Source organism: Zootoca vivipara, chromosome 2, assembly GCF_965207765.1.
Source record: "Zootoca vivipara chromosome 2, rZooViv2.hap1.1, whole genome shotgun sequence".
In the NCBI taxonomy this organism is placed as follows: domain Eukaryota; kingdom Metazoa; phylum Chordata; class Lepidosauria; order Squamata; family Lacertidae; genus Zootoca; species Zootoca vivipara.
This window is the reverse complement of record NC_142584.1, coordinates 85,957,432-85,985,225: the sequence shown is the minus strand read 5'-3', so window position 1 is coordinate 85,985,225 and position 27,794 is coordinate 85,957,432. Positions and strand designations below refer to the sequence as shown.

At 42.4% G+C, this 27,794-nt stretch overlaps 1 protein-coding gene across 7 annotated transcripts in view; it reads right to left on the bottom strand.

Moving 5' to 3' along the window:
* Positions 1–303: 303 nt before the first annotated feature.
* FGD5 (FYVE, RhoGEF and PH domain containing 5) overlaps positions 304–27,794 on the bottom strand; it is a 150,380-nt gene continuing 122,889 nt past the window's right edge. For 3 of the 7 annotated variants that reach the window (XM_035106525.3, XM_035106522.3, XM_035106523.3), the window contains 9 exons: positions 19,500–19,583; positions 17,140–17,219; positions 11,699–11,798; positions 9,380–9,517; positions 8,692–8,794; positions 7,891–8,021; positions 5,641–5,769; positions 5,129–5,277; positions 304–4,047 (listed from right to left, as the gene is read on the bottom strand). In XM_035106525.3, the coding sequence (XP_034962416.3) occupies positions 4,011–4,047; positions 5,129–5,277; positions 5,641–5,769; positions 7,891–8,021; positions 8,692–8,794; positions 9,380–9,517; positions 11,699–11,798; positions 17,140–17,219; positions 19,500–19,583 (951 nt within the window). In that variant the 3' untranslated portion in view covers positions 304–4,010. Of the gene's footprint in view, positions 4,048–5,128; positions 5,278–5,640; positions 5,770–7,864; positions 8,022–8,691; positions 8,795–9,379; positions 9,518–11,698; positions 11,799–17,139; positions 17,220–19,499; positions 19,584–27,794 lie in introns of all 7 variants that reach the window. The other 4 variants (XM_088663293.1, XM_088663292.1, XR_015948465.1 and 1 more) reach the window with 3 other exon arrangements.

Here is a 27,794-nt window from a genome sequence, read left to right as displayed (position 1 = left end):
TTTTATCTGTCAATCTGTAAAGTGGCTTTCTAAGTAGCATATCTATAGATATTATCGTTAGCGTCCTGCCTCTTTCCTGTCTATCAGTAGGTGAGAGGCATGCGTTGTGATTTCTAATGTAAATTTTGAATAAACCAGTTTTTAAAGTTTTTTAATCTAGTAGTGGGTACCACAGAATTTTAACAATGAGGGGAAATGTTTCCCTATATCACCTATTGCTTTCTTTGGAAAGTTTTGTGTACATTATGTACATTAACCTATGTAACTCCAAACCAAGAAGAAATGGCAACAAATTCCTAGGGACCTGGTATTTTCTCATTTTATTTTTCCATGTTTCTTAAAACAAGAACTAAGTAATTACTGTATTTTTACAATGAAATTTGAGTAGTTGTTTGTTCCTTTGCAGACTTCTTACAGCAGTAGTTAAATGCTAGCACCAAAATATCATAATACTGTTATTCTGTAGTCCATTTTTTTAAAAAAAACAAACCAAAGCAAAAACATTGTTACTTACAGTGCAATCCTATATCTGTCTACTCAGAAATAAGCCCCGCTAAGTTCAGTAGAACTTATTACCAAGTTCAGTGGTACCTCCAGTTACAAACTTAATTCGTTCCGGAGGTCCGTTCTTAACCCGGAACCCTTAACATGAAGCACGCTTTTGCTAATGGGGCCTGCTGCTGCTGCCGTGCCACTGGGGCACGACTTCCGTTCGCATCCCGGGGCAGAGTTCGCTACCAGGAGACCTACTTCCAGGTTAGTGGAGCTCGTTACCCGAAGCATTTGTAAGGAGGATGCTACGTAACCCGCGGTTCCACTAAGTTGCAGTCTTAACCTGGGAGTCAGTCCCACTGAACTCAATCAGGCTTAGTTCTGAGTAGACAGGGTTGCACTGTTAGTTTGTTACATTTGGTATTTAACATTCTGTTCCTGTCAGTGCAATTTCCCCCCCCCCTTCTGCACCCCCATTTCATAATAGTATGATTTTAACAAAGCCAAATTTGTAAACGGAAATATGAGTGACTGAAAGTTAACTTTTATTTGAAGGTAATGTGAAAGTTGTGTTTTCATACTTCATTTTTATATACTATCTGCTCTATGAAATAGAAAACTTGATAGTGAAGTAACAAATCCATGTTACTGTGTTTTTGATTTCCTCCCCAAAAACACATAGATTATTGAAACACAACAAATAATTGTGTGTTTGAATCCGTGTGAACCTTTATACAAATGGGGGAAGATCTAACCCAGTCAAAAGTCTAATTAGGAGTTCAGGTCAGAGAACATAATATAAATACTAAGGTTATTATTATTATTTAACAAAAATGTACTTTACTGTACATCTGAAATTTTTGAAGGCAACTTTAAAAATGAATGAAAATCTCCTTTCCTGAAAGATACCACAAGATGCCGTGTGTCACAAAGACTGCCACTAAGGTCCAAGTCCTACTTGGATTTGCTTGCCTAAAAGATCTCACAATAAGCATTTGAAATAAAGGCCTGGCACAGAAATGTGCAGCAGTGTATTGTCTATGGTAGAACTGATAGTATTGACAATGCAATATCCACATGGATTATCATATTTGATTAGCACAATGCTTAAAATCCCTAACCTAAACAGTTATTTGGTAATGCAGCATTAGGCTATGTCACTTTAGTGCAATACTATGCCTTCCCCTCTCCATTACTTGGGTATAAAACACAGCTTTTCAAGCAAAATGGTGCACAAACCCTTTGGATCAATGGGTACCATACTTAAAACATGGCTTCCCTCTGGTAGTTTCAGTGGCTTTAAAATGAGGCCCATCCTCATAAAAACCCTTGAAAGAGCAATCCAGTTTTAGTATGTTCTGCCACTGGAGTTCTAAAATGCTTCTCTAGGCTTTAAGAGAGACTGCTTTTCTAAAAGCAGTGTGATGTTTATTTGTGTTACTGGCCTTATTACCTGACTTTATGACATCACATCAGCCTCTTATGTGGGTCCTGCTACCATCACCTACTGATGCACTCTGATTGAAAGAATGAACCAAAGCCCAGATTTGCAAGTGAGCATTGAGGGAGACAGTATCTCATCTCGATAACCAGCTTGCTACATTGTGTGAAATCCACCTACATTTTCATTTACTTAATTTCTTGTTATGTTTATACACCTCTTTTCCTCCAGGGAGCTGAAAGTGGCATATATGCTTCTCTCCCCCCATCCCCCGGTTTTATCCTCACAACAACCCTGTGAGGTAGGTAAGGCTGAGAAAGAGTGACCTGGTGAGCATCATGCCTGAGTGGGATTTTGAATCCTGGTCCTAGTGCAATATGGTAACCATTATACCACGTTGGCTATTTAAATACTTGTCAGAGCCTGATTCAAGGTAGCTTGCAAACCCATGGAGCAGTATGAGTATGTGCACCCACTGGAGATACACTGTGAGGTGTAATGGCTGCTGCACATCTTTGTAATTCTTTTGCTAGACAAGGAAGCATTTGTGGCAATGGCCACAGTATGCTTACATTTGCTCTGTTGGCAGAATACAGTGGAATACCAGCCACCATTCTTGAAGTGAATGGCATAGTTAAAGAGTGTAGTTGCGTATATTTCCTTGGATGAAGCAATAGCCCCCCAAAGGCACTCAGAAGCACATGGTTGCCATCATATGAACAGCAGTTGGCCCTGTTCTTGTGCTTGCTGCTTTCTCCCACCTTACACATTGCAGGAAAGGTCTTAAGCAGGGTGCCTGCCTTAGACTTGTAGGTTTCTAGATGTTTACGTGATCAGGGTTCTAACTTGGCCAAGGAGCCTATGCACATACAACAGGTTTGTGCCTTAAGACCTTCATGCATCGAAGATGGGGATGTAAGAGATTGCCACTCTGACTCTCATATGTTTAAAGTACTCCTGCACCACTGTAATATTCATGGCTTCCCCCAAAGAAACCTGGCAACTACGGGCAAAGGGTTGTTATGAGACCCTTCACTAAGCCACAATTCCCAATGCTCAAACTACACTTCCCAGGATCCTTGGGGGGAAGCCACAGCCATCAAAGTGGTGCAAGAGTGCTTTCATTGTATGGTGTGGGTGCAGCCTGAGTGCCTGTATAGAGCTGGTGTAAACTGAATGGAGTATTTCCCCCCAGCTTTCCTTGTCTTGCCACCAATACAGTAAAATGTTTTTTTCTGCCTTTGGAGTTCAGTGCTGCTGACACTAGATTTGGATTATGAATCTTATTACTACTTAAAATCCAATGCCCTCGGCGATTAAAACAGTTTAATAATTCTAGATACAATCAGTTTCAGACAACCTTATGTGAAGGTTTACAATGAATTAACATCCTCTGGAGTGGAGATGGATGTATTCTTCAGTAGAATTGGGTTGGGACTTGCAGAGGACTGATGAAACAGGTAAGAAAGAAGACTTCCCACCATCTATGTAAATGCCAGGTTGAATTAACCTTTTTGTTCCTTACCATTGAAATGGTTTACCATTGTGTGGTTTATGCACACTTTCTTTGGCAGGAATTCCAATAAGCATGACACAGTTTCACCCAGGCACTGTAAATGGATTAGTGGTATGTCAGTCCAGAGTTCTTTAGATAAGAAGCTGTAATCTGAAGAAAATTTAGGACACCATACTTCAGTTTCATGGCTGACACAGAAACAAGTTGATGATACTCGCGTAAATAGGACTGAACCAGTTGCTATGAGTGACTAAGCGTATCTTTTAGAAATAATGCATACATTTATTCTAAATCTTGAAAATATGCAACTGTATTATATGGGAGCGGAGTACAGCAAAGGATGAACTTGAACTTGCAGAGATAGAAAAAAGGACCATAAATATTCCTTGTTTTAAAGGTTTCCACCTGTAAGGAAATAAGCTTGAGGAAGGAACAAAATAGTCTTATACAAGTTCTCTCCTGTGTGTTTAGCCACATGGGGATATATACAGTTTCTTCCAACAGAAGAGTGCTGTTGCAAATATAAATGTGTTCATTCAAAGTCCACTTGGTTGATAACTGCTATAATACAGATGCTTCCTCCATGGCTTCAATCCATCTAAGAAAAAAAAGTAGAATCATAATTATCTTATTGTATGTCTCTGTTCAAAAGCTCATGCAAAGGTTAAAATGCATACGCAGAACGATGCATAGCCTAGACTTGATTTTTGGGGTTGTAGGAACATTGTTCAGTTTGCAACACAGGCTTTTCATCACCTGTACTATAGCTAGGATGCCAGATACCTTCCCCACTTCCCTGTCTGCATGGAAGATGGTTGCTATAATGTATGGACAGCTGTAGATACAAATAGGTTTCAGATTTGCAATCTTCTACACACCTTGAATTCAGAGGTCCTTACGTCCAAGTAGATATTTGTAGGATTGTGCCGTAAACCACCTGCTTGTATGTTCCATTGCTCCAACATTATTATTATTATTATTAAAAACATAATATGCCACACAGGTGAAATTTGGAAAATACTAGAATGCGTCGCCTGATGCATTTTCCACCATAGGATTCACACTATCCCTTATTTGTATAAACATTCACTTGTGTTTGCATAAGTGCATAGCTTCCATACCAACCTATGACTAGCTACAATTACAGGCAAATGTAAGCTGGAGAAAGCACCATTGGACTTGCCTGCTAACAAACATGCATAGGTCTGCACTGTAAATTACAAGCATTCATGGTTTGGTGGGAAACAAACCTACCCTAACATAATATGTATTCCCACGTATGTTCAATTACAGCAATTACAGCAGCATTGTAAGACCAAGACATAATACTCATTGGCCCCAAGTAACATGGTATGCTTAGGCTGAGCAACTCCCAATTATTACACCAGAAATTCATTTGCCTTCACAGAACTTCCCTATCTGCATCTGATCAACCCAAACCATCTCAGACCCTTTGCCATGGCCAAGCCAATTCTGTTGCTGGGTTAATGCTTGCTGGACTGTTTGTGTTAACAGATTGCACTATGTAAAGCTGATGCAAAAGCAGTTGTGTTCATTTAGCAGCATTCAAAGAGCTTTGAAAAGAAAGTGAGAGCACATTAGAAGAGCTAGAAGCATTGCAAACAGTGTTTCCCCCCACAGGTTAGTATGTTATCGTGGGCAGATCAAACACTCAGTACCTCTGTGCTGAATTGTTATCCTCTGCTCGGAAGCTATAAAACAGAGTTTGCTTGTGGTAAAGATGGAAAACTGCATTCACATTTCCGCCTTCCTTTTCTGGGGCAATTGTGAAACCCAGCAAAGGCAAACTCTCTGTAGCGACTTTATCCTGAAATCAGTGTAGAAGGGGAGATGGGCTTTAGAGGGAGGGAGTGCTACACACAGAGACCTGAGCTCTGAGAAAGAGTACGCCCGTTTCATTGTATGTGAGTATGCCCTGGGGCCTCAGCAAAATATAAACAAAGCTGGGTTCCAGATAACCATCTTTGGAAATGTCCCACTTGACGATCATAGCGAAGTTCAGTGGCACATTTTAACAATCCTGAAGTGTCTTACAGGTTTAAAATAACCATTTTATGCTGGTGGGGGACAACGAGTTAACAGTGCCAGATACACTTTCCAGTTCTGTGCATGTAATGTGCAGTACACAATAGATAGCCTAAGAATGATCTTGGATGACAGCAGACCTTACCTCACTCGCTGTGTAGGTGTAGAGCACTTTCCCTTTGATGACAAACCACAGCTTTTTCCAGTGCCTCTTCCCCTTCTTACATCTGCTGAGATAGCCACTGATAGAAGAGCCCTCTCCTGAAGCTGCCACCTGTAAATGGGCAAGAACCAAACCATTTATGACAACAAATGCCTTGGAAAGGAACAGATTAATTTGAAGGACCAAGAATTTGCCCCTCCTCTGATTTAAATAGTTTCCCATTCTGATATGTACATACCTCTTAAACAAGCATCCATGATGGTAGCAAGAATATTAAAAGCATACCGCTTTGCAACCAAGTGGACCCTTTGCATAATCTATGTGTGTGCTCCAAAATATTTGGTCATGCTGCCCATTTATACTGCTAGATTATGTGTACCCGGATAAGGCACAGCAGTTCTGAATAACCATGCATATGATCGGGCTGTGGTTGTCCAGAACACTAAAAAGCACAGTGTGATGTTTACTTGGCAAAACAGCATTTTTCAGTGAGATGGAAAGTAATGTCGACGCTGCTTGATTAGGAGAGTTCTAGCTACTAATAATTTGAAACACAACATGCTGTGGCACTCATGTAGTTGGAAGATATGAAACTGGAGTATATGACCATTCTTGTGAATTATCCTAGTAATATTCACAGTGGCATCTCTTGAATGCTAGTGTCTCTTGACCTGATAGTTCCTATTTCTGGCAGGAAGCCCCACAATAAGCAATACAGCATATGACATTGATAATGCTTCACCTTGGATATTTTTCCAAGTGCATACAGAGGCTGTAGTTCACATGTATTTTGTCACTGTACTGCAGTCCTTTGTTGGGAAGGGGTGGTTTGGTCTTTATTAGCATTGCAGGGGTTCACAAGCCTTAACCTAGTGCACTTTTGTCACCCCTCTCCTCTTCTGTTGCAGCCACAATGAGGTCAGAACCACCTGATTCCCATTTTTAAACCACAGCTCACTGTGGTTAGCTTAAACCCTGGTAAGTGAACAAGCAAGGGTGATAAAGCCACAGTTTGAACTAACCACAGTTCCCATGAGTTTGAATATAATGGAGCTGTGGTTAGTTTAAAACCAGAAGCAGATGCTTCTGATCCCACAACTGCACCAGATGAGGTAGGGCAAGCTCATTCACTAACAGTAAACCCTAGTTTAATGCTGCATCTGAAAATGGACTACTTAGTTTATTTTTATTGATGTTTGTGCATTGAAATGTGTTTTCAATTCCTTAAAGCTACACTGCTGTGCTTATTTGACTTTAAAAGGCTTCCAACTGAATTAAAGGGAAATATGTCCATATATCTGAATTTTATTTGCTTTTATTGCAATCAGATAAGTTTAGCAGTGTGAATCTAGTAAGTAAGGCTAACACATATTTATTTGTTACATTTATATATCTCATTTCACAAAAATAAGAAATACCCAAGGCAGCTAATGACACTAAAGTCCACTGCAGAGTCCATATATTCTTTTGACTGTGAGAAACTAACAGTGAGAAACTGTTTCAACTGAGAAACCCTTTATCTGGGCTAGCTGGGTCTTGCTTCTGCTTCACCCTCTGGGATTGTTGGGTATAACTACTAATAAAATGCAGTATTGTTTTGATACCAGCTTTGGTTTCAAAATGGACAAAATTTTGTCCCTAGAAGATCATGGCAAGGTAACTTGGGACAATACTAAGTTGCAACCTGTGACATTTCAATCTGTTCATGCTGCCCTCTTTTTTATACATCTCAGTTGTGATCAATTTGACAAGAAAGCGTGTTGACAAGGAAGTGAAAAATAAAATATGGTTCCATATTGGGTGTTTGTGCGTATGTAAAGTCTGTTTAAAAATGCTTTTAATTGTTATTTTCAGATGGAAACATGAGAATCCCCCCCCACTTTTTACATGTTTCCATTCTAGTGTTAGAAAGGGACTAAAGCAGGCATTCCCAAACTTCAGCCCTCCAGATGTTTTGGACTACAGTCCCCATCATCCCTGACCACTGGTCCTGTTAGCTAGGGATCATGGGAGTTGTAGGCCAGAACATCTGGAGGGCTGCAGTTTGGGGATGCCTGGACTAAAGAATATCCCTTGGTACAACAGCATATCCCAGTAGAAGCTCACAGTGATACAAGTGATGTGCATAGCAGGCTATTTCTGCAATGCAGAAAATTACAAATACTGATCAAAGAACATGAGCATTCCTGTCTTTTAGTTTCCTTGCCTTTTTGCAGGCATCCTTGATCCTACCTCCAAAAGAGCTGAAGGGATTTTCTTTTGTCTTTTGAAGGATGAGTAGTGGATATTGTGGAAGACAGAAGAGAAGGCACTGCCTGAAAACCTGGATGAACTTGTAGGGAAGCTCACACTTAGTGGTCGCTCTGCAATAATAGATATAGGAAGAAGGGGAAAGAATTATTTGCTATGTAGGCCGACCCTATTCTGTATTCAAGTAACGGATCAAGTCTCAAAGCACTTCATTATTATTTCTTGCAATTGTTTCCCACCCTTTCTCCAGAGTGCTTAGGACAGCATGCACAGATTTCCTTATTTCACCTTCCGAATGACCCTGTTAGGCAAGATTGCAAGATGGAGTCTAGCTGAGCTTGGGCTTCTCAGTTCAAGTCAAACACTCAACCTACACCACCAAACCGGATCTCTAAACTCTTTACACAACAGTCCATTGGTCTGACTAGGATGTAGCAACAATGCATAAAAACACCCCACAGTAATTAAGGCCATTTTCACACAGTCAAAGCTTCTAGGATATTATTATCTGGGAACAAATGTGATCTTCGTGTACTGACTGACCCTACATAAAACACAGCATAATTTTTCCCTCCAGGAGTGGCAGGGTATAGCTAATTGCTCCAAAGAGAACTGGTGCAGTAACCAGCTCATGCCTGCTGCCTGAATCACAATCTTGCTCGATGAACACAAAATTAGTTCTCTGTCATGGGGGCAAAATGGCCACAGGAAAGTATAATCAAAAAGTGCTGCGCTCCAAGAAGCCTTTTGCTTTTGGTATGTGAGGAGGGACAGAGGACTCACCTCTCCTCCTCAGTTCAGTGTAGCAGCCATCACAGACTTTTGCAAGCCGATCTTTGAGGTACTTCAAAGGATACTTATTTCTTGAGCAATTTCTGCATATAATCTACAAGAACAGAAGATATGGTATGTATACATTCTGTGGACCAGTGAGACATGAATAGAAAACAACCAAAAGAGACTTAAAAGCTAATCCAGTCCAGGACCATCCAATCTCATCACTGCCACCACTGCATATTCACCCAACACTCAATGCAATATGCCCTAAAGTGGGAACCAGGTGCATTTAGCAGAGGACAGGATAGAGAGGTTGAGATGACTCATGTAATGAAACAAGTCTCTTTAATTCTATTTCCTGGATATAACCACATTGTCATCTTCCACTTATGTGTGGCCATTGTCCTCATCGTTCTTTATAATAAAGCTACATCCTGCCCATCATCTTCTGAAATGAGTAACAGCAGCAGCAGCACCATGTCAGGGATCAGCCTCCACAGGCCTTCTGGAAGCACTGTAAAACTGATCTGTGCTTGACTACAGTCCCAGCTGTGTTCATGCACAGGGCAATGCTGTTATGAAGTCCTATGTGTCATAAGCTGCTAGAAAAATTCTTGGTGCAATGAAGAAATTTTGAGCACAGCGCTCTTAGTTGCTAAGATATGTGAAAACACCCAGGTTTAACATGAATTACCTTCCCACATGCATGGCAATGATGACGTCTCAGCGTGAGCTTGAAGTCACAACCGCAGTTCATGCACATCATTACGTGAGACACAGGTACCAAGGTTGGAGGTCTCTCACCCAAGGACATTCCCAGCCTTTCCCGAAGCTGAAAATATAATGCAGAAATGCACTGGCTTTATTCTTAGCTCTGCCACGTAGAACAGGCTGTGCTTCACCTGAAATACTCACTGGCGGATATGTGCATTGGGATTCAGTGCTAGCCCCAGTCTTTTCACCATTCAGCATGAAATGCGCAACCCACAAAAACCTGATCTGGTGGGTCCTGCTTCCTGATCTCTCTCGCAATGGCAGTAGAGGGGGTAGGCAGTGCCTCCAAGGCAGTGCTTTGCATGTGCATTATGTGCAGACTTCTAAAGAGTGGTTGCATTTGGGATGATGCTGTCTCAAAGAACAGTAGATTCAGACAGTGATGCGATAGATGTGCAATAGATACAGACAGAGATGTCTTGGAAATATTTTTCTCCGGCAAATGGAACATGCAAGTGCAGCACCATCTTTGAGTCACTTCCTCTTTTCTGACACCATTGTCAGAAGAGGCCAAAGTCTGCCACCCTATAATATTTCCCATGCTTCCAAATGAAGCATGAAATGGCTGCATGTAGGGAGCTGCCTCTGGATTCACCCTAAGAATCCAGACGAAGTCTCTAGAACTGCTCACAGCAGGCGACTACCACAGGATTTAATTGAACGGAGAGGCATATTATTGCTCAAACCCAGACAAGTTACTTTTTATGATCGCCTAAAAGAAAATAATGCATATGTTGTAAAGCTACACTTAGGCCAGATACACACTATTGTTTATTATGAGTGAATGCATGTCCATTTTGCTATATGTGCAAATGAAGAGGTGAATGCAGCACACAGTAGTGTCTACATGCACACAACTTCTAGGTAGGAAATTGTATGTGAAGCAGTCCTAAACTGTCACTTTAGGATGTTTTAGGACATCTTACAAATTGTATATGGATTAATTTCATTAACAACCCCAAATCTAGTGTTCAGCCTGGATTTTTATTGAATGCATTGGTTCTTATTCCAAATCTTTATCTGTTCTTTAAAAAAACGAGAGGATTTTTTTTAAAAGAAAAAATGTTCCCAAGATGCTAGTTTGCTTTCAGTTTGTACAAGGGTGCGCATACAGGGAGATTCATCTGGAAAGGGGGATAGTTAAGTGGGAAGTAATATAGAATTGCACTGGAATTTATTTTTTATGTTCTTGCAAAACATCTTTCAAGCCAACTTTACAAGTTACAGAGAATCTTGCATTGTTGTTTTGTTCTCTTTCTTGTTTTATGTGATTTTTGGCTTAATATTATTTCAGTGTCTGTTGCCCTTGCATGTTATAAATATTTAAATTAAGTTAAAACAAAACACATTCAAGCACAGAGAACTAGGGTTGGAAATAATCAAAAGGCCCTCTAGTGCAGCCTCAGCAGGACCACTCACCCACCAAATCACACATTAGTCTGTGAATCCTGGACTACCACATAATAGTGCTCTGCAAAAAATAAAACACCAACTAATGCTAGCCTCATTACAGCAAGATACCTGGAGTCCCCTCTGTATCTCATTGCACAACAATAAAACTGGAAAGAATGTTAAAATTCCAGGAGCAACCGCATGATGGATGAATATTAAACACACATGCTTTGGTGACCTTTGCTGTCTAGCCTTGGCAGGGCAATTTACATGAAAATAATCCAAATGCCTGGCCATAGGGGACTCTTTTCCTTGTCATTGGCATCCCTCTATCTCAAGAGACAATGGAGGGGTGAAGTAAAACCGCTGCATTAGCAGCACCAAAGTGACCTCCCCAGGGCACAAGCCTGGGCAGTGTGAATGGAGGTCCTGCGTTGGCCAGACGACACTGATATCATGCAAAGGAAAGCAGAGCAATATGTTTGTCACCAGCTGGGCTGCAGGAGTTGCCAGAAGGAGGCATACAAGGCACCATCCAACCCTCTTAGGTACTCCACTCCAGATTTGTGTAGGGTTTACTCTCCCAAATATAACCCGCAAGGTTTAGCACCAGAGTTTTCCTTGTCCTAGGTGGGCTACCTTCCCAGGTTGACAAGCCCCATCTGCCTCTCACTTCTCTCTACAGTACGTGCAGAAAACTTCCTTCTTGACCATTGGACCCACTATTGGTCTTGTCCGCTCAATCCGCTGGAGCCTTTCTTCACATGCAAGGGAAGTCCCTAGCTCATGGAGGGTTTTCTTAAACCTACTCAAATAGGTCAGACAAGCCACTGGAACCTGCTCTTACTTCAACACTGTTGTGAAAGGCAGCTGCAGTGTGAACTCTGTAGTCATCCGGGATACATCTACTGATGCAGCTGTACCACTCGTCCCTTTCAGAGCATGAGCTGTGGAGAGAAATGCAAGCAACTCGGTCAGAGTTAGGCATCCTGTTTCTTGACGGCACAATGTTGTCCTTAAGATTCCTTTCCCTTGCTCTTCTTCTGGCTGTCCATGGAGGTCATGCAAAGCCCTCCCATTCATGACAGTCTGTCCATGTGCCCTTCAGCAGAGGAAATCTGCATTGATTTGGGGTGCTTCGAAAAGAGTCTTAATTTGCAATGGGTTATGTCACATACAAATCAATTAAAAAACAACAACAACAAATGAGTCGTAGAAAACACATTTTTGTTTTACAAAAATACTTGCTGGATTTCCCTTGGGAAAAATACATTTCTGATACCAACGACATGTCAAGGCTGCAAAAAATGACAACTCCAAAACTTGCATGCAAGAGCAGTAAACTCATACTTCTGCAGGCTGATCATTAGAGGTCACTGTTGCACTATGAAAAGCTTCCAGAGAGCAATTCTTAGGCAGTTAAAACTATTCCACCTGCTTTGCCAGGACTTCAGTAGGAATTGGCCCTCTGCAACTGGCATATGGGTATCTGTATTTGCCCCATAGGGCAAATAGCAGCTGAAGGCAGGTAGTGTGTGAAGAAATAGATTTAGAGCACAAAAAATATGTGCAAGTCAGGGCTTGTCCGCACTTCTGCTTGTCCCATGCCTAGAAAGCACAGGTCTGAGCAGTTTTGGACCCAAGTGGCTTTGCCTTTGTCCCGCTGCTTTCCCCCAGAAAACCTGCTCTTTGGTGCTAAATTGGAACAAATGACAAACTGCGGAAACTTGATTGCTGTTGGTTCCAATTCAGTGCTAAACCGGGGTTTTTCCTGGATGAGCCCTAAGGACCCCTCTCCTCCAGTGCCATGGATCAGAGCTGAATCCCCTTCCCAGCAAAACTGCATTTGCTTTCCCCCCCCCAAAACATGGACGATCTAATTATGAATTTCCTGCCCTCTCATCTAGTTGTGAGAAAATGACTCAGTGGTCACAAAACCCTGCTCCATTGGAAGTTTTGTCTTGCTGGTGCTACAAATCTCCCTCTGTCTTGAAGTTGAGAGACAGCAAGTGCCTGAAGCAGAAATTACAGCTTGTAGGCTGAGCAGCCTTAAGAGAGTTAAGAGTGGGCGAGGGTTAAAGGAGAGCCAAGGTGTCAAGCTGAAGAGCATCTATAAAGGGTTGATCGCCTAATCCCTCCTGCGCTGCATTCCCGCTTCTTTCTAGTCTCGTGTGAAATGCCATTTGAAGAGTTCTGCATTTCAGTCAGAAGTCCTAGATTTTATAAAGTACTGCTGGGTTGCACGATACTAACGTTGCAGTTTGGTTGGTGTAACCACTGGCAGGGAATGAGACCAATGGTTATTACAAGAAGTTAAATTAAGTTCCCCTTTGCAAAAAAAAAAAAAACTCCAAATTTAGACCAAGGGAATTTTGTATCAAAAGCATGTAGGATGCTGGTGACTTTGCTCCTCAGTGAGTGTGCAGTTCTGAGCCCTCTGACCTTTACAAAGAATTGACCCTTGAGATACATGTATTTTAGGACCCACTGTGACTGTATTCCATTTTACACTGGTTTTAATGCTGTGTTTTAAATTGCTGTAACCAACCCTGGAAATTTGTGGTGGGCATAGACAATAAATAGAAATTAACAGCAGCAGCAGCAACAACATCTTAATGTGACCTGCTCTTTAGTTTCTGTATAAAATCACCACTAGCATCAGATCTGGGCCTGCAGCATTGCCCCTGTTATCTCTCCAGCCTGTGCTCTTGTGTGCGGTATCAGGCAAAGACATCTGAGACTAGTTTATCTTTTGTGGAAGAAAACCAGAAGCTGATCAATGGTGCTTGACTGAGGCTGAATCCCCACACCCCCATGAGCACTTAACTGTGAAAAACATCAGCTGCTATAAAACTCAATTACCCTGCTGGTGAGAAGGCGGCCCAGGACAGAGGCATAATGAGATGAGATACCTTGCGTCACCTTGCCTCCATGCCTCCCAGCCTTATTTACCCTCCATGTGATTCCTGCACCCAAGTCCTTATTTGCAAGATGGCTTCCATCCATTAAAGACCTCTGACTTTTGCATCGCCAATCTGAGAGTTGGAAGGGGTCCAAGGGCCATCTAGTCCAACCCCCCTACGATGCAGGAATCTCAGCTAAAACATCCAAGAGAGATGGCCATCCAACCTCTGCTTAAAAACCTCCAAGGAAGAAGAGTCCACCACACCACCTCTTGTAGAAGTCTGTTCCACTGCAGAACAGCTCTTACTGTCAGAAAGCTTTTTCCGGTTTGTAACTTTTTTTCCAGCAGGACTTTTGTGCCTTTATTAACAAACAAAAATTTAATGGGTAGATTACCCTCTGCCCCAGTACCGTGTCTGAATGCTAGGGAGAGCTTCATCCAGCTGATAAAGGCACAAGACCCCCCCCCCCAACCCATCTGAAATGTTAAATCAAGACTAGCTGAAATCTCTGGATATATACGTGCATTTTGGAAATAATGGGAGGAATTCAGTGTAGCACTAAGAAGATTGCTCTGTCAGGCAAGCAATGCTTGTCTGATGGAATGATCCCTCCCCACATGCGGTACTGAAGTTTCTCTCAATCTCCTAAGCCAATTAGGGGGGCACAGGAGATAGGGACAGGAAAGCCCTGCTGCACTAGCAAAAGTCCTTGCACTAACAGAAGACTGGCCCACAATCACTGTGTTCATTTATGACAGGGAGTAAATGAAAGAGGATTTGAAAAGAATTGCAGGTGAAAGCAGCAATGTGGATGGGTCTTTAGCTGTCATTATTGCATATTGTTAGCCAGGGGTGTCAATTGGATAAGATGCCTGTGTCTGTCTGTAAAAAAAAACATTTACTTGCTGCAAGATGAACGTCTTACAACTACTGTCATACTCCTCACTTTTTTATTATTCTTATTGTTGTTATTTATTAAATTCATATGCCACCCTTCACAGGGTGGTTTTGATGCATGTGCGCCAGATATGCTCAGCACGAAATATGGGGCAACCCTCAGATATATGCATAGACAAACCGCAGCATAGAATCACCTGCCACAAAGTTCAAAGCATCTTTGACAAAGAGGGAAGAACGAGCCCACAAACCAACAGCGTGCACTACAGCAAAGTTAGCCAGAACATCTGATCAGGGATTATATGCCAACAAAAGCCTGATCTTCCACAGACACTTTCCATCTGCTTTCTGCTCCATTAAACTGCTTCTGGACTGATATATTGCTTAAGTGAGGAGAGAATACTTGGCTGAGGTTTTGTTCATTAGCACTGATCTTTTCTGTGTAAGTAGCTTGCTGGGGACGAAGAAGGGCATACAGCTCTGGATGCAGAAGCCAAAACTACCAGAAGTACCACCCAAGGTATCTTGCTTCTGATCTGTAAGTCACCTTGAGTCCCATCAGAAAATAGGCGAGGTACAAATAAATGTATTGTTATCATCACCACCACCACCACCACCACCATCATATTGTTGTGGCCTCCTGAGCCCTCATTGTGAAAGCTGGTTTGTTTTTAACTGTGCCTATCAAGTGATGAGCAAACCACAATATTTGTTTTTTTTAGCAGAACCCTCTTCCACCAAGTGCAAAAGAGATACACTTAGAATTCAGTACTGTAATTCTCAGCCCAGGAATTTGTTTTTCGAGAACCAGAACTGAACTAAGCTTACAGTCCTTTCACACACAAAAATAACTCCTGGTTACCTCTTCACCCCTACCCCCAATTTCAACAGTATAATTGGGGAGGGGGATTCATACTGCTGTGGTCTTGCTGAACAGTTTGGGAGCCAGAAATCCTTGCCTATTCACTTCAAATTACCCAGAGATCCAGCAGTTGATCTTGATTTACATTTTGCCAATTCCTGGTTTAAGAACAGCGGAAACGTGGACCCTGGTTGCTACTGCACTGTGGCAGGCAGCAAGGAACATCAGTGCAGCACGGGAACTAGCCACGAGGAAGACCCTGCAAATCTCAGTGCTAAGCAGGGTTTCACAGCAGCCTAAAGATAATTTTGCTGAATAGCCTCCTACAAGACTATCTAAAGTTGCGTTGTTACAGGGGCACTGCCTGGTTGGGCTTGTGTGTCTGACAGACAGATAAAGCACAAAGAATCTCATTTGCAGTCTGCATAAGAGCTAACTCCAGCCAGCTACACAACAAAGATGAGAGTGATCTCAAGGCCAGATATACTGCTAGCTCTGCCTACAGATGTCCCCCCCCCCCCCCGTGGTCTTGATCTGTGCCTATGGCAGACTTCAGGGGTCATCTGATTTCTTAAAAGTTGCTTCTAATGGGTCCCTAAGACCCATGCATTGATACAATTCTAATCTTTTGCCATTTCCTTCTCACAGTGCTTAATTGCAACTCATCCATCTTATTCATTCCTACATCATGAGAATGAACAGCTCAAAGGTAGGAAAAATCACTTTTGAGTGTGGTTCTAAACATGTGCTCTTCTGATTCCTATCTGAACTGCTGCTCTTTAATGTCTTTAAGCAGAGGATTGACAGCCATCTGTCAGGAATGCTTTGATGGTGTTTCCTGCTTGGCAGGGGGTTGGACTGGATGGCCCTTGTGGTCTCTTCCTACTCTATGATTCTTTGCCAACTGAGGTAAAGGGAGCTAGTGGATAGGGTATACAGGCAAAACCTTATGAATGTAGCTTTTTCTAAGACCTAAACTTTTCTTCACCAAGTCCAGATGCAGTAATAGCAGCAAGTTTCCATTTGTACTGCCGGCAATCCTGTGATCTCAATGCACTTTTTGGTTTTAATAGTTGTTAATTCATTAGGAAGGTTCCTTGTAAACAGAGACCTCCATTACATTGTCAGTATTTTTTTAAATAAAAAAATCATCTTTCCTCTTTCATTTAAGCGCTATAAAATGCCCTAAAACCCACCAGGCAGAATTAGGTAATTATGACTTTTTATTAGCCCACCAGTTACCTCAGGGACATGACAAGTGAAGTTATAAGAAGCGAAAGAGGCAAAGCGTGACAGCAGGGAAGTTACGAAAGATCAAGAGACAGACCACGAGTCTATTAGAAATAGATTTTCTGCTCTCCGCTCTCTGTCTAAGATCTTCTGAAGTGCTGAGCTAAAGCCTTCGGCTCATTATAAGTGCTGGGACAGTTATGTCTTCTGAGCTATACGTTCAAAATGAATGCCTTCTTTATAGTTGAACACTTGCCCATTATCCACTAGGACACCATGGATATGAATGGAGTTTAAATATAGTGAGATGCCAGCTAAGTCTTGGGATGCAGTTGCACTCGTCTAGGGAGTCAATTTCCCCCCCAGAAAAACGAATAGTGCTATATTGCCTACCTTGCTGATAGAGTTAAGCAATTTTCAGCATATTCAATCTTCAGGACATTTTGTGCCTTTTCTGTCACTGGACGGCTAACCTAAAAACAAAGGACATTTGTCTGTAGGTAGGTAGGTAGGAAGGAAATCTGTTAAAAACCATCCGTGCCCAGAGCATGCAGACACTTAAATTCCTATTGTCATAAAGCTGGGGCAAAGTGGTGGCCTCTGGTTCCCAAGAAGGTCTCAAAGTGCCCATCAACACAGACAGGCTTTCTTAGGTGTTCACATAATATAAAACTAAGTGATGGATTTTCCAAGGAGGCATGCCAAGTGAAATATACTCAGAGAACAGCCATTGGTTTCATGGAGTTTATTTCAGTGTGTTGGTAAAAACAAAATAAAAAAATTCCTTCCAGTAGCACCTTAGAGACCAATTAAGTTTGTCATTGTATGAGCTTTCGTGTGCATGCACACTTCTTCAGATACACAGTGTTGTTGTTGTTGTTTAGTCGTTTAGTCGTGTCTGACTCTTCATGACCCCATGGACCATAACACACCATGACAAACTTAGTTAGTCTCTAAGGTGCTACTGGAAGGAAATTTTTTATTTTGTTTCGACTACATCAGAGCAACACGGCTACCTACCTGTAACTGGTAAAAAGAGTCAGTCATTGGGTGTGTCGCCTGGCTGGCCCCTCCCAGACCCAGGCTATATATCCTTTGTTCATACCCAAGGTCACACCTGATAGGCTAGTTCTAACTTCCCTTCTGGAGCCAGATTGGACAGCTCCAACGGCCAATCCAACGGCTCCAACGGCTACATTATAAAACCCTCCCTGCCTATTATTCAAGGATCCCAACTCCAGACATAACACCAAATAAACACAGGAGGAAGGCCAGTCGAATGAGTGGACGCCTTTGTACCCTGTTGGGAGCAACGCATCACCTCAGGCAGCTGCAGGGCCACACCAATACATTTTGGCACCTGAGGCAAACCTCAAAATGGCTTTGCGAGTGAAGGTCTACATCAGGAACAAGGGAGGGGGAGGGAATAAAGATCTACAAGTGTGGGAGGAGACCAGCAGTGCTTCATATTCACGAAGAGGCCTCTGTAGAGGCAAAATTGGGGTAGGGGGCTACTGGGGAGGCAGCAGATGGAGCCTCCAAAGAGCACGCCAGCATGTTATGAATTTATTTATTCCCATGTTATGAATGGGAAACCGAAGCTGAGAAACAAAGGATTGAATTCTCTTTTAGTCACACTTATTGAAACCAGCAGACATTGCTAAGGTGTTTTAATTTAATTAGGTAGAGTAGAACTTAGTTGGCTACAATGCCAGGTCAAGACCACCTGGTCCACTGGATCCCACTCTCTGGAACTGAGATGGTGGAAAAGGGAATGTTCTTAAGCAGGCATCCCCAAACTTCGGCCCTCCAGATGTTTTGGACTACAATTCCCATCTTCCCCGACCACTGGTCCTGTTAGCTAGGGATCATGGGAGTTGTAGGCCAAAACATCTGGAGGGCTGCAGTTTGGGGATGCCTGTTCTTAAAGGATGAAAAAGAATAATAGGCATTTGAAGGTTTGGATCCATTCAGCAAGGCTTCGGACAGCAGCTTTCTAGGCCAGGCATCCCCAAACTGCAGCCCTCCAGATGTTTTGGCCTACAGCTCCCATGATCCCTAGCTTAGAGGACCAGTGGTCAGGGATGATGAGAACTGTAGTCCAAAACATCTGGAGGGCCTAAGTTTGGAGATGCCTGTTCTAGGCAGTGTGGAGAAATTAAGCTAAACCGATATCACAGGACTTTCCCTGTTGTTTAAATTTTAAATGTTCTGAATACTTCACAAACCAGGCAAATACTCTGCCCCCTCACCAATGTCTTAAAGAAAAAAAAGGGGGGAGGCACAGGTGCAATGAATAATTTTCACTTTCTTCATAAACATATTAATTTAAATTGATTCAAAACTTTTCTTACACTGCCACATCCAACAGCACATTGCTTCATTACTTGTTGATGTGGAGGAGGGCTTCTTGTTAGTGCTCCTACATTAACCCCTAGCTAAAGCAACTCTCAGTAGCTGCAAAGAGAATCAAAGGGAATCCTGACTAGATAGTAAATCAATTTTGATTTACATTATTCAGGACCAGCCTCTTTGCAAACTGCCTCATTAGGACTTTATTAACATCCTGGCCCACTGCTGTTGAACTTGTTCTAAATTCCTGCGCTTTAAATACTTTTCTCATTTCAGCTCCTGTAGCAAACAAAGATAACTTGAAGATAAAATGCCTCTCCTTCCTTCCAGCCAAAGAGAACTAAAAGGCTCCAGCTGGATGAAAATGCAGTGCTAAACAAAAGAGAGGGTGTTAACGTTACCCTCATGCCAGACACAGCCAAGGTGTTCTTCAGGCGATACTTGCCATCCTTCTGGGGATACGTATACAGCAGAACATCATTCATCTGTGCAAAGAGAAAGACAAAATCAATTACTTGCAACATACCTCACAAGTCTCACTGGTACTCTCTAGGTCCACTACAAGGAGCAACTTGATGAACTATCTGGAGAACGGCCTGATTGCCAAATTCCTGAAAGGACCAAATGGAAGTGTTTCAAATGCGGGTGGGAGGATTTGCCATGTGACGGAGCGGCTGAGTGACGGCTTTACCCGGCTCACATTAACCAGACACCTGGGTAACTTCTACCAGTGGGTCAAATGATATGGGGCATTTTCAGATTATCCGTTTATAATGCAATGAGCAGACAGTTCTTCTGGAAATTTTGTTGTGGGAATAGACATTCCCCCAGCATAATGAAATATGCAATATTTGGGGAATCTTTAACAGGGATGGGGGAGAAATAGGCCGTAACCAGCCAGGAAAGCTACTGAATGTTTGCACCACAGGGGAAAGTGTGCCACTGTTCCATTGTGTGTGTGTGTGTGTTTTAAAATCAAATGGGGCAACGGAAGTTGAACATGGAAAACATGAGAGGAGTATGTTGTGATTATGATGTTACACAGATACCCTGTAAAAGCGAGTAAAGCACGGCTATTTCACAGTAAGTGGTGACACTCAGCTGAAATCCTGAACGGCTATCTGTAGATTTTATATAACAGCACACATCTTTTTAAGTGCTGAATGCCATAAGTTGGATGTGAGGCACAGGGGGTACAGACAACCCCCTCCCATCCTGAGAACCAGTTCTTCCCTGAGTACCAGCGGCAGCGGAGAGGGGGAAGACTCCAGCGGGGAAGCAGGAAGTAGAGGACATGGCTCTGGCAGGGTCGCAGAGCCACTGCCCCGCTTGGGAGAGGAAGGAAGGGAGAGGGAAAGGAGGAGGAAGGAAAACACGGCAAGAAGACCTCTCCCTCCAGTTCCGGAATTGCGCTGAAAGAAACGGGGGAGGATATTTGCGATTCCCAGACTGCTTTGTTGGAAAAGAACGCGGGAATCGCCATTCCGAGGTTCTGACTCCAACTGAGAACATGTACATTGTACAGCTCCAGCACTGTAAATAGTTTGCACACCATAAAAGCATGAAAAGGCAACTTTCTGGAGAGTCGTTACTCTAGAGTAGCTGCAACGCACCCCCTGTGACATTAGCCAACTGTACCACTGTGTCCTGAATGATTCTATCTAAGCGGGCTTGTTTTTAGCGTGCTTTAGCCAGTATTCACAATACATTTCCTTACCGTTATTACTTTTCTTACTTCTTACTTTTCTATATAACTTTTGATAGTTAATAGGGTTTGTGTTCTTCCTGGGTGAGGCTATTGTGTGAAACCATGGCTTCATACCTCACACTGGGATTTATCAGGTGGTAAGGGTGAAGCTAGACAAAATGGCAGAAGATTCAGAAGATCTCTCTTTTAAAGTATAATCTGCTATATCGGGGAGAAGGCAAATCAGGGCTTTCCTCCCCCTGTACCTTTTCTCAGGCTATCATCATTCCCTGAATAGCATCTGTATGATTCCACTCCATGAATCCCCACAGGGTCAAATCTTTTTTTTAAAAAAAAAAAAATAAGCAACAATCCACTACTGTGCCACTACTGCCGGATTATTTAATCAGGCTGCCAGAACATCTTAATAAAATCTCTGTATAAAAGATGAACCCCATTATTATCTTGGGATCAGCCATGTAAGCAAGAACCTGAAGAGGCACATGGATAGGCAAAGACTGAAGATTGAAAAGCACAAGTCACAGAACTGATATTAAAAAGTAAGACTGAATTCATTGTGAGGGAAATCAGACGTTGTGATGCATTTAAAACTAAGTAAATATTTAAAGACTGGGGGAAACGGGTGAGTTGACGGGTTGGAGCATACTGGGGGAACCATTTGAGTGCCACCAGCCCTATGGACAATAGGAGAGGAAAGAAGCTCTCTTAACAAGGAAATGTAGTGTGTTTATCTGTGTTTCTGTATATTGCACCCACACAAGTGTAGAATCCAGGAACAAACTCCAGCCACCATGACTCATGGTGACATAGTGTTGACTCACACAGGATCTTTGTTCTGCCTGAGTACTGTCAACTTTTAACAGCAGTTTGCCTTTTTAACCATAAAACATGCAGTCCTTTAACTGGAGGTATTAGGCATGCAACCTGGGACCTTACACCTGGCAAAACACGCACTATAGCTCTGAACACTGGAAAACATATCTGTATAGAACTGGAATGCTCGAATCCTGATCATTAGTTCCTTCCATGCTATATACCCACCCTGCTCCCTGCACATTATTCGTTGTCTATCAGATTTATTATGGCACAAGGAGAAATATATTCTTTTCTTATCCTTTCAAAGAGCCCATGTTTGCTTCTCACAGACTTTCCATATGACAAGGTGACAAATGGCTTGTCAGGGAAGTTTTTGTATCATTTACTTATTGCTTCATAAATTACCCACCCTGCCAACATTAATCTAATCATCTTGGTGACCCCCACGTTGTTGTGATCTCATTATCTATCCCTGTTTAACAAGGGCTAAACATACCCACAGAGACAAATTCATTACAGCCTCTTGGAAATTGGGGATTGGTGAGCTTAGCAGAGGAAAAGCTTCAGCTATTAAGAAATGGTTCACTGAAATGAATTCGACTGTGGTTATTTATTTATTTATTTATTTCAAAAACAGATTAAATATGGGAACTAATGCCACAGGAAGAGTATCAAGAGAAATTAATTTTGTTACTAAGCCACAAAAATGCTCTTGGTTCCTGCAGCTAGTAATTCAACCTCCCAAATGCGATGGTGCCGGTGCAAAAAATAAATAAATAAGAGAATTGGGCTGCAGCATCCTTTGCATATTCAAAGTTTGCTTAATTACAGAGAAGGCCATACACACACTTCCTTTGTCTATAATGCAGCCACAATGTTCAGGGTCATTCCAGGTCACAGAAAAGACAGCTAATGAAGGGCACCCCGCCAACAAAAAAAATGAGTTCATCTGAGGCATTGTCAGGCCCTTCCCAGCATGCACTGCTACACCCCTTGGCTACAAATTCTGCTTATTTTATTTATGAGAAATATTTCCACAAAACCAAAGACACTGTATGGTTGGCGATGATTAAGGAAGCCACCCCTAGCGCATTGTTGCTATGGCAGCCATGATTAGTATCCCTCAGTTTTATTAAACATTAATGGTGGTTGTGTTTTGTTAATTGCCCATTAGAGTTATTTCCCATCTGTTTTGCCTTTACATTCAAGGAAATGTGTCTGCAGTCTCTTCTAAGGCCTCACTAGCCATGACTTGCCACTATGAAATTCAAATTAATGCTCTTCAGCTTACCAGGAGGGGGGTGGTAATGCTAAATATCCGTGCAGGGTCTGAGTATCTGTATAAAAGAGCAGTATGAATGAGATTACGCTGGTGTAAGTATCTAACCGGCACTACGTACCAGCAATTTCCCCCCATTGCTATTTCATTGCTACCGTTATAACAATATTTTAGCCAGTTCTTGACTCACTGACTGACTGAAAATGCTTCTAGACATCTTTAACCTGCAGAGATACGAAGGCAGCATACAAATATATAGCAGGGGAAACCCAGATAATACCATTAAGGATTAGTGCCAATAGCCAGCTAAGTGATGCTCAATAGAGACCTTTTGAAATCAACAGACTTAAGTAATTTTGTAAGTGCCTATCAAAATGTTTTCCCTTTTCCCAGTTTATAAGACAAAGGAGAGGCGATGTTTTCCTAAATAATGCCTGGCACAGATGGTATTGTATCTGAAGTAAATCAGTGAGCATGTACATATGGAATGGGCTTCAGAATGGGCTGTTGATAGCATTTCTGGGAAGAACCCTATACCTCATGCATGCTCTTATATGTGGATGAGATCAATTTCAAAAGTTGTTTCCATGAGATAAAAAAACCCAAAACAAATTTCAGTGAGCTTTATGATCTGTCCAGTCAGATCTTCCAGAAACACCATGACATGCATTTAGCCTTTTTGTATACAGTGGTACCTCGGGTTACGGACGCTTCAGGTTACAGATGCTTCAGGTTACAGACTCTGCTAACCCAGAAATAGTACCTCGGGTTAAGAACTTTGCTTCAGGATGAGAACAGAAATCGTGCGTTGGCGGCGCAGCGGCAGGCCCATTAGCTAAAGTGGGTTAAGTCAGATTAAGAACAGAATGGATCTTCAGAACGAATTAAGTTCTTAACTGGAGATACCACTGTACAGTGGTACCTCAAATTACGAATGACTTGACAACCGAATTTTTCGACTTATGAGTGGGGCAAATGGCCGCACGCTTACGAATTTATCGGCATCCGAACGGAAACTGCGGCGGTTTTAGATAGGGTTTTTTCGACTTGCGAATTTTTAGATGGGGTTGCTTCGACTTACAATTTTTCCGTTTCCAATGCATTCCTATGGGAAATCGCGTTTCCAATGGCACTTTTCGACTTACGAATTTTTTGACCTACGAAGGTGCCTTCGGAATGGATTAAATTCGTAAGTCGAGGCACCACTGTAGATGAAAAGATTGGAATCACTGCAAATTCAGAAGACAGTCTGACAGGGAGTGTATATTGGTGTGTAGGTGTCTGCATGTGTGAAAAAGAAGTTATTTAGGGTAAAGCTGACAATATATTTGTACAATATCTTCTCATGACTATAAAACAGCATTCATAAATTTAGGTTGGACATCAGACTTCTGGAGCAGTCTTCCTAGAGAAAGTGTGGGAAAGAACAATTTTGAGATGTTCAAACAAGCTGCAGAAGAACTGTGGAAGAAGCGTGGATGATTATTTCCACGCTGTAGTAAAAGCAGGGACTCATGCATTTCCTCTGATGCAAAGTCCAAAAAGAACAAGAAAACAGGAAACATAAATCACTTGTGCTTCCTCTGTCACTGCTGGCTTCTTTCATCTGTGACCAGTTGTATCTAGATCTTCAGAGGAGGCCCTCTTCAGTTTCATCTGCAAAATGCAGCCTTAAAGGACACTGCCTTCTAGGTGGTGGCCTCCCAGCATTGGAATGCCCCCCCCCAGTCAGACTGGCACAGACATTGTATTCATTTTGGTTTTCAGTGCCAGGTTAGGACATTTTTTATGTGCCCAGGATTTTTAATCCTGCCTGCTTGTAGTGCTCTGTGATATGAATTATATGCATGAGCCTAGTCTGTGCCTCTCAGCATTTGAGGTTGGGCTCCCTTCTAAGGTTATGCTCCCTTTTCGGTGCTGGATTTTGGGGGTGGATTCAAATGTACCTCTTCCTCTAGTGTGCAAGGATGTCTGCATATTCACGAATCAGCATACAACCCACAAGTAGCCACCGCACACACACACACACACACACACACACAATCATTAAGGGCTCATTCCCATTCAATCTACCCAGATACAGGCTTCTGAGAGATCAAGGTGTAGCCTGACTCATAATCCTGCACCCTGGAACTTGTGCCTCCTCCTCCAAATGTTCCAGCACCTTCAAATTTGATCCCAACCCCACAACTTGAGAACTACTTCATTAACTGGTAAGGGGAATAATGAATGGGGAAAACCTATGCGAGGCTGGGAGGCTGGATGTAGTTTGCAGCCACAAAGTTGTGCAGTATTGTTGAATTTGGTGCATCCTGGCAGGATGTTTGTTTGCTCTCTTTCACTGGATGCCTGCCTGTTTCCTGAGTCCATTATCTGTTTACAGAGACGCTGGACCCTCTTTTCAAAGATCACCAGGGTATGCAGCTGAATTTACACTCTCCACCCCCTCCAAGCTTAAATACCTTTGGAATATTCTGTAGGCATTGAACTGTCAGCCACTTTACATGCGGGGCATGGAATGAAACCTACATATGGATCACTATATGTGGATTTCAAATTATTTCAAACATAATAATGTGTGTTTGCTGTGCAAAATGTCGTTTCTAAAGGACCACCTTTCTGCCACCTGAAGATCCAGAAATGCCTTTTGGTCAGCAGCCCTTTATGTAAGGAAGTATGTCCCACTGAACTCAGTGTTACCTCCTTCCAAGCACACATTTACTCAGACTGCTTCAGTCCCATGCTAGAAAATGTCACCGGGGAAGTTCCACTTTTATCATAGCCGCACAATACATGGGTGCACAATCTACATAAGGGGCTTTATCCAATATGTTGGCTCCATTTGCACAGCAGGCTTCCACTTGCATAAAGGAACTTCCCTGTCTTCTTCCTTGCCCCTGCATCCCCACACAAAGCCTCAAAATCTGGTAGAAACATCACAATCTGATAGTATCTCCAGTCTACATGATCTTTACTACTCATGCAATGAAGCTTCCCCATCCTCTCCTTTGCAGCTGCCTCCCAACCAATCCAGATTGTGATATTCCTACCAGAACCACCGATGGCTTTCAGTTTAATCGATAGTCTTGAGAAATACATCACAGGTTTTTCAGGCTTTTATTTTCCTGGATCATCCTAGAAATCTTTCTTTCTTTCTTTTAAAAAAAAGAATTACCAAGAATGGGACTGCATGGCCCAGATGTTTCACTTTTTAAAATTTGTTGATCCCTATTCTTCCTTTTCAATCTAAACTCCAGCAGTTTTGTCTTTCGTGATACTACACATGCATTACCATGTCATTCATTTCTGGCAGGCAAGCATTTAAAAAAGAAAAAGAAAGAGTCACTGATATGTCTGTTAAATCCCACAAGAATGAGCTTGTGCAATATCTCCATATGCCAAGGGATTATTATTATTTCCCCCCCTGCAGTGAGCAGCCAGTTTTATCCCACTCAACACAAGGTTTAACAGAAGCCTAAATTCACGTCTCATGGAGAAATTGCCACCCCATAGCCCTTTAATGGTAAATTTACTCTCATTTCAATGCACACTTTGTTTCAACTATAACACTGCCTCCGTCTCTGCAACTTTTTATGATGAGGACAACTGTGAAAAGCATAATTGAAGCCAAGCCTATGCTTACATCTCCCACTGCCTCTTCAGCATTGCAGCAAGAAGGGCGAAGGAACACTATTGCAAGGAAGTATTCTGGTCCCTGGAAGATCTGCCTGCTAAAACTACCGTACAGCAGTGGCTAACTGAATCTCCTTAGTAACCAAAGGAAGGCACACTTCTCCAGCTCAGAGGCACCTCAGGCATGGATATACTGTATTACTTTGCATGCTCCAGAGCTAAGCACACAGGAAAATAGGTTTTAGTGAAAATAAGGTGTCAGCCTGATCTTACATAGTTTTAGAAGCAATATGCCTGTTGTCTTTGTCCATGGAGTTTTCTTGGCAGGGATACTGGAGTGGCTTGCCAGTTCCTTCTCCAGGTGGATCACGTTTAGTCAAAACTCTCCACTATGACCTGTCCATCTTGGGTGGCCCTGCACGGCATAGCTCATAGCTTCTCTGAGTTATTCAAGCCTCTTCGCCACGACAAGGCATTGATCCATGAAAAATTGATGCTTTTGAATTATGGTGCTGGAGGAGACTCTTGAGAGTCCCATGGACTGCAAGAAGATCAAACCTATCCATTCTTAAGGAAATCAGCCCCGAGTGCTCACTGGAAGGACAGGTCGTGAAGCTGAGGCTCCAATACTTTGGCCACCTCATGAGAAGAGAAGACTCCCTGGAAAAGACCCTGAAGTTGGGAAAGATGGAGGGCACAAGGAGAAGGGGATGACAGAGGACGAGATGGTTGGACAGTGTTCTCAAAGCCACCAACATGAGTCTGACCAAACTGCGGGAGGCAGTGCAAGACAGGAGTGCCTGGCGTGCTATGGTCCATGGGGTCACAAAGAGTCGGACACGACTAAACGACAACAGAACCAAGATGGACATGATATTGAATGTGTGTGATTGCATTCTACCTGTCTAGTTTTGTTTTGTTTTCCAAATAAGAGCCACAGCAGGACCAGGGACACCAGGGTCAGGACTGTAGCAGAGGTGGTACAGTCCTGACAGAAATCTTCCTGCCCAGCAAATTTCTATTTGCTCCCAACAGAGGCACTTCCATCAGCATCAAAGGAAGCTAATATATACCTAAATACATTGAAATCAATGGGTTGAGGAGGCACACCTAATTAACGCTGCATAGGAGATAGGTGTAAAAAACAAATAAATCCTGCTACAAATTAAAATATTATCATTCCTTGTGCCAAATAAATCCTGAGACCAAAGGGGTGGCTCCTATTGACCCATCGTTAGGGTATAATGGTTATGAGACAAT